The sequence below is a fragment of the Coffea arabica genome, chromosome 10c, assembly GCF_036785885.1.
Source record: "Coffea arabica cultivar ET-39 chromosome 10c, Coffea Arabica ET-39 HiFi, whole genome shotgun sequence".
NCBI classification, from domain to species: Eukaryota; Viridiplantae; Streptophyta; class Magnoliopsida; order Gentianales; family Rubiaceae; genus Coffea; species Coffea arabica.
The window spans coordinates 15,677,082-15,684,828 of NC_092329.1; the positions used below are offsets into that span (position 1 = coordinate 15,677,082).

The 7,747-nt window shown below is 37.9% G+C and overlaps 1 protein-coding gene across 1 annotated transcript; it reads left to right on the forward strand.

The window, feature by feature from the left end:
- Nucleotides 1-1,503: 1,503 nt before the first annotated feature.
- Nucleotides 1,504-2,426, forward strand: LOC140015817 (uncharacterized). Its single transcript, XM_072068642.1, has 2 exons — nt 1,504-2,304; nt 2,388-2,426. The coding sequence occupies exons 1-2, from the start codon at nt 1,504-1,506 to the stop codon at nt 2,424-2,426; spliced, it is 840 nt and encodes a 279-aa protein (XP_071924743.1).
- Nucleotides 2,427-7,747: the final 5,321 nt, after the last annotated feature.

Genomic DNA, 7,747 nt, shown 5'->3' on the forward strand with positions numbered 1-7,747 from the left:
ATTGAGCGACAGCATAACGGGTTGACAAACAAGATCTTCATTTCCTGGAACGATGGAGTGGCCCAAGTGGGTGATTAGACCAAGGGGCCAGCATTTTGATCCATCTGATGCATACGGTAAAGTTTTAAAATCCCTAAGTTTGTTTAGTTATCCACATCCCAGGATAGATTGTGTGTTTCATGTATGTATGGGCTACATTTTATCGTTGTTTTGGCTTTTTGCAATAAAGCATAGAGATTTCATAGTACACTGATTAAAGTATTCTTAATGCTGGAAAAAGGGGTTAATAAATAATTCATTCATTGAATTTGGGTTTACTAGTTTTGACTAAAATTTTAATTTTTTTAACTAATCGCATGTCATGCAGTGCCAGGTTCTTCTCTGTTCACCATACGAATGTATCATGGGGGTAAATTCAATTGGCAAAATTACAGATACATTGATGGGCATGTAGATTATGTTGATTTATGTGATGCGGAAACAATGTCTGTGCATGAAATAAACTACATGGTGGATAAATTAGGGCATTATGGATGTATGGTGTATTACTATGTTGAGCCTGGAAAAGATTTTCGAAATGGGTTGAAGGAATTATCTACTGATAAAGCCATTATCAGTTTTTGCAATTGGGCTTATAAGCATAAAATCATGGAGGTGTACTGTGACCACCAGTCAAAGAATGAAATCAAGATGATGGCCACAAAGTCCCTTCCTTCTGATCTACAGCTGAGTAAAAAAGCCGCAGTCACCATCGAGGAACTTGACGAAAATGGAAATGTTATTAGGGAACCTGGATTTGAACTAGTGCCATTTACAGGATCAATTGGCAAGATAGATGTTGGGAACTCTTCTAAAGAGAATGCCTTGAATAATGGGGATGATGGGGATGCAAATGATAGAGGAAATATAGATGGCCAAGTGGAGACTGATATTGATTCGGATGGAGACTGTGATCGCTTTAGTGCTGATAGAGATTTCTGTAAGGATGAAGAAATGTTAGAAGAATTGATTGTTGAGGGGCTAAAATCTGGTGTGGATTCTTCAAATACAGAGCAACCTAGATCTTCACAACATCCCAATTCTAATGATGATTGTAATAATGCTGCACAACAGCAAGAATCAGTTGTAGATGAGCTAGGCAGACAACAACAAACAGCTGGGATGGATCCATGGTCACAACAATCAGGACTTGAAACTGAATTTGAACATCAGCAGTAGCCTGAGACAAATGAAGAACAACCCACGGATGTGGGAACTAGAAACCAACAGTCGCAGAGGAAGAAGCAAGTTAGAAGGAGAAGAAACAACAATAGAACATCAGGAGAAGAGGCAGCTCCTCATTTAGATGATGTCCATGCATTAGATAAAGACACAGTGGTGACTGAGTTGCATAGTGATGCTAGCTCCTCAGATGAAGAGAATGATGATGACTGAAGGAATAGGTATGTTGATTTCAATCCGGAGAGAGATCTAAAAGACCCTAATTTTGAGTTTCACATAGGAATGAAGTTTGAGTCAGCTGAACAGCTAAGATTAGCTGTTAGAACATATTCCATCATGAAAGGAAAACCAGTAAAGCCATACACAAATGAAAAAAAAAGGTTTAGAGCAAAATGCAAACCTCCTTGCCAATGGTTTATTTATGCTTCAGTTGAGAGGGAACTTGGAATAGCTGATTTGGTTGTCAAGAGCATGAATAATGAGCACACAAACTGCAGTCATGTATGGAAGAACAAGAATATTTCTGCTAAGTGGCTTGCAAACAAGTACATGGAGAGATTTAGATGTAATGTTGAAATGTCTCCAAGATTATTAAGACAAATAGTTGATGAGGACTTCAAAGCTGAAATTTCAAAATGGGTGGCATACAATGCAAGGGCAATTGCTAAAAAGGAGATTCAAGGAAATGCAGAGCAGCAATATAAGGACATATGGAGATATTGTGCAGAAATTAAGAGGACACACCCAAATACCACAATGGAAGTTATGTTTACTCCCTTCAGACAACCTGGATGCAACCCAAAATTCATGAGACTTTATTGCTGTTTGGGACCATTAAAACAAGGCTTTCTTGACGGTTGTAGGCCCATTATTGGGGTTGATGGATGCCACATAAAGGCTGAATATCGGGGACAGCTGTTGACTGCTATTGGAGTAGATCCCAACAATGGATGGTGGCCCATTGCTTGGGCAGTGGTTGAGAGAGAAGCAACTGAACAGTGGAAATGGTTTTTTGAGCTGCTGAAGAATGACTTGCAGATTGAAAATGGGTACAGCTACACCTTTGTTTCTGACCAGCAGAAGGTATTAACTCCTTCCCTTTGTATATGCACTGTACATAGATCTGTTTCAATTTACTAATGCCTTTTGTTTGTAATAATTTATAGGGTCTTGACCGAGCATTATCTGAGGTAACGTGGTTCTAAGAATATGCATCAGCAACAGCAGAACCAACACCAGCACCAGAGTCAGCATGAACAGACCCAACACCAGCACCAGAGTCAGCATGAACAGACCCAACACCAGCACCAGAGGCAACATCAGACCCAACACCAATACCAGCACCAGAGGCAACATCAGACCCAACACCAGCATCAGATGCAGCATCATCAGGCCCAACAGCAGCACCAAAAGCAGCAGCAGACCCAACAGCAGCACCAGCACCAGCAACACCAGCAGCAGGATCAATATCAGCAGCAGCAAAATCAGCAACACCAGCAACAGAATCAACATCAGCAGCAGCAACAGCAGCAAGATCAGCAACAACAGCAGAATCAACAGCAGCAGCAGGATCAAGAGTATCAGCAGAACCAACAAGAACAGCAATCACAATCTGCTGTTGAGGAAAGTGAACATGCACAGCATCGACAGCAGGAAGAAGTTGTACAAAACCAACAACAGTCTCAGAGCCAAGGGGCTCATCAACAAAGGAAAGCAGGAAAACGAAAGTTAACAGATTCAGAAAAGGGGCGGATCAATGCCAATTATGCATATTTAGGTAAAGAACCTCCTTTCACTGTTGGAAATTGGAGGGGAAAATGGAGTAGAGCTGGTACTAGAAGAGGAGGAACTTCAGCAACAACTATCAGAGGACAACCAAGAGTCAAAAGAGGATCAAATTGAAGAGGAAGTAAAGCTATAGCTAGATTGGGACATAATTCAACTACATTTTGTCTTTTTGTATGAAGTTTGTTTTGGATTTGATATGCTGACCTATTACGAACATGGTCCATATGTACAAACAATTTATTTTGTCCAATCTACACAGATTGTTCTATGTTAATGCAGCACTTTTGTTTAGTTCTTATGTCTCTGTCATTTATTGATGAAATTAGTAGAACTGAAATGTGTTGTTTCAAACCTTTTTTGACACCAAATAATAACTATTTATTCATGTGAACAATACAACTTTTATACATCAAAATGTTTATACAGAGGGGTACAAAAGGGGCTTTATAAAGCCATTTGCCCTTTCCCTTTCAATATGCTACCATTACAACAGAGTAGCTATTCTTCAAGGATTTTCAACGATGCCACAAATTTGTAGCATGCCACCAGAATTATCTATTCTCATAACTAACATTGCTAAGACAACTATTAGCCAAGGCAACACTGCGCATCGAATGAGTCGCTTATTGGCTGATTTGTACTTGGCAATTTCAGTTTGAAGTGGCTTCATTTTACCCTCCAATTTCACAGCTTTTGCTTCCCACTTTCTTGCAGCTTTTTCAAGTTCAACCATTTTTTCCTCCATTCCATTGATCTTTCTGAGTAAACCCGGTATAATCATTGTAGATCGAGCGCACATTTCATCATCTATCCAACCCCAATAGCCACAGCCATCCTTTTAAAAAAAAACAAATTCATTATATTTCTTACACAATAATAAATTAAGTATCTAAAAAAATGTTACAAATCTCCCCCAATGCGCATTTGGCAAATCTTCTTCCCGGATTTTGTGCAGTCCATGAAGTTATCATTACTGTCTTCATCCCACAAACACAAGTAGGCAAAATGGGTGTCAACGATGTAGGTGGCATGGATCTTGCTGGCCCGGCTCTTGGTGGCGTTGATCTTGGTCCTGCTTCCTCTAATCCAAGTTGGGCTTCTTCCATTTCCTTCTCTTGTAGTTTCTCTCGGGTAAGTAATCTTTATTAGCTTTACACAAGAAGAACAAGAAGATCTAATTTCGACTTCCTAATTTGACCCTACCTTTTGTATTGGAAATCGCGCAAACGGACACCTCTGCGAAGTTAACGACTAAATCTAACAGAATGGGCTCGAGTCTACCTTTTATATAGTTTGATAGCCAAAACCAGACTTTTAATAGTTGAGTGACCAAAACTCGACGATGGCAAAAGTTTAGTGGCCACTGGGATAATTTGCTCTTTATCCTTTCGTTTTTCTTGCAACTAATGCTTCATCTTCTCTGTTTTCGCGACTTTATGTGCACTTTATTTCCTCATCCTTGCACTGATTCCGTGAGTACAAATGAAAACGTGATACTTGGATGTTGATAAAATTTTGGGTCAACCATGGATGAATTTGATATACTAAGACTTGATTTCATTTTGTCCCGTTCCTGTTTGATTAAATTCCCAACTGAAAAGCAAAGCTAAAAGGATAAATTGACCTGTACATTTGTGAGCGAGGAAAACGAAATTTCGGTAAGTCCAATGCTTGCCGGAAGATAGCCAGCGAGTTCGCCCTCGAAGAACCGAGGCCCGAGAGAGTTTGATTCACTTTTCCTTTTGGGTCTTGATTTCTGTTTTCCTTGTGGACTATGTTTCGTAATTTGAGCGTGTGACAGTCTATGTGAGTGTTATTCCATGGCTTTTCTAAGGGAAGTCTTCACATTAATTATTTCATTTTATTTCACTTTTATGTGTTGAGCATGTTTTTATGTGCTTAAATATTAATTAAATGCATGTTATGCGTTTAGCAATAGATTAACTCATTTTGGCTTTAAAATTAAAAAAGTAAAATTAAACTCGAAAACGGTTTTGCCAAGTGTAGAAGGTGCTTGAAAGTGAATCTCGACCTTCCCTCCTCATCGATATGGTTCCGGAAATCATTTCTCTAATTTTGAAAGATTTAGAGTCGTTTAGTTAAAGAGTTTAGATTTGCAGTTTAAAAATGTTTATTCTTTAGATGACTTGGTACGCTTATATTCAATACTGAGTGGGGATTCCAAAATTTTCAAAAATCTTTCTTCTAAACTTCTGTGGGCCCAAATTCGTCGCGGTTAACTCTTTATAGAAATTTATAGCGATATTTTTCACTTGAAAATAATCTATAACAAGCTGTCCATTATCATCCTACGTTGTCAAAATAGCATTACGAGATTGATGAGATATCACCTTCATGTGAAAGAAGCTTGTATTTCTACCACCCTTAGCCAACCATTTAATTCTAGACTTTGCTTTATATATTTGTTCCTCAGCCAAAAGCAAGTCAGCATACACAACTAAGAGTTCCTTTTCTTGCTTCTGCAACTCCAAATCATGAGGGGTTCTGGCTTAGCAGAATTGGCACCTTTTTCAATTGTAATCCTTTCTGGCAAACTCTACTACTCAATTGATTATAGTGCTCCTCATTCAGCCTTTTGTTTTAGCTTCAAACAAAACTGTTGAACAGGATTTCCACTTGCGTCGGTAGACCAGGCCTCTCTGAATACTTGCTCATACTTTTGATGCTGCATCTAGAACATCTGAAATTTGAACACCTTTGGCCCTGCACTGAAATTTGATTTAATTTGCATTTTGCGCTAGAATAGGCGAATGATCAGAAACCATAGGTGCTAGAGACTCCACGTCTATGGATGCAAAGGTTTGAAACCATGCTTCATTTCCGAAGATTCTGTCATTCTTACTATATACGCTTTCCCTACATTTTCTCTTATTGCACCAGGTGAAAAAGAAACCCCTGCCTTGAAACTCACCCACATCAATGATCAATGTTGTCAAGACATTGATTAAACTCCATAATTCCTTCATCGTGGATATCAGCGCACCCCAATCTTCCATTCCAAAATCTAATGCAATTAAAATCCCCCAAAATAAGCCAAGAATAACCACCCAAACAAGCTTTGACTGACTGTAAATACCTCCACAACTGCCTTTCACTCGTATGCATTCCTTGCATATGCAATATTAACAATAGTTTCATCTAGAAACTTACTATGTTTAACAAAATTAGTCTGGTCATGTTTAGACATCATTGTATAATTAACTAAACTGGATTCCAGCAAAACCATAATCTACCAACACCCAGGTTATTAGAATTGCGATAAAATTGGTAATTAGGTAAACATTGAGCTTTAATTCTCCAAATGTTTCACCCTTTCACCTTATTTTCTACCAACCCAACTATATCAACACGATAAGGATGAACTAGATTATTAATAGCTAAGTACTTAACAGGTTTATTTAAACCCCGAGTATTCCAGGGTACTATATTCAAGAGTTTAAAGAGAGAGATTTACTCGCTCTTCAACCCTGTCGTTTCTTCAATCCCCAGCCTGGTTTCCCATTCTTTTCCTCAGTTGTGTCATCACGCAAAGTCCTGACCGCTATTGAATCCTTCTTCCATCAAAGCCTGAACACTGTTGTGCTCCACTGTGGCTTCCTGCCTAGTAAGAGGACTAGACCTTCCCACCAAGGCTTGCTGCCTGATAGTACGTAACAGAGCCCATTTGAGCTGTATCCAGTTTTTCAACCACCATATCTAAAACCCCTCAAGTTTCTCTTCAGGAAATGAAACACCAAGCCCCTTATCCTTGCGTTCCTGACACGTAGTGGCTTGCATCTCTACCGGAGTAGTCTTGACATCCCTACGCCTCTCATTCACTCTTGCTTTGGGAATCCATTTCTTGTTTACTTGGATAGTTTCCGACAATGTTTTGTAATATGCCCAAATATGAGAAATTTCTAATGTGGTGATGGTTTTTAAAAAAATTCTACAAAGGGGGCGTTTAGGGTGTCATGTTCTGTAAAAGGGATGTTCGCATTTGTCAAATGCGAGTTCATTGAGATTGCATTTGCTAAATGCGAATTGTCCCCCATTTTCCAGCCACTGAGATCCAAAAAAAAAAAAAAGAAAAAGAAAACATGACCTCGCATTTCTTCAATGCGAGGTCATGTACCTCAGTTTCCCACCATTGTTTCGTATGATGCTTCCATATTTTGGCATGATTTTTCTTTTTGCTTCAGCTGTAATGCCATGTACTCAATATAAATGATTTAACTGCAAATTATAAAATGATTTACAATTTGCAATGAAAGCGTCTACAAATTTTAGCAGTTAAGGCTCTAAATTCATTAGAACTAGAAAAAAATCCCATAATATTGCCATCAATAGTTGATAATAATTTAGGGCAATAAATCTTAACCAAACTAGCAAGCTTTTTGGTTGGACTGTATCTTGCATCCGATAAAAACGAATTCCTAGAAAATTTCATCAAAAAATTTTAATATTTTTTAAATTACTTTTTTAATTTGTTTATTTGTTAAATTCATTCTTAATAATTTGTCATAAACTCTTTGTTATTAAAAAATATATGTAGCTGATGTTGTAAAGTGTATTAATCTAGTAAGTCAACAATTTTTGTAAAGTGTATTAATCTAGTAATTCAATAATTTAAGTACCTATAAACTAATTGAGAATTCGTAGTTACTCAACTACTTATAATAAAAGTAACATATTATATACCACATAAAAAGAAAAGTTAGCAATTATTATTTGTAGT

Excerpts from the sequence above, each read along its gene's own strand:
- LOC140015817 (XM_072068642.1), top strand. The coding sequence starts at position 1,504 with ATGAAGTTTGAGTCAGCTGAACAGCTAAGATTAGCTGTTAGAACATAT. Across the intron at positions 2,305-2,387 it reads TTGTTTCTGACCAGCAGAAG|GGTCTTGACCGAGCATTATC; the intron begins GTATTAACTCCT and ends AATAATTTATAG.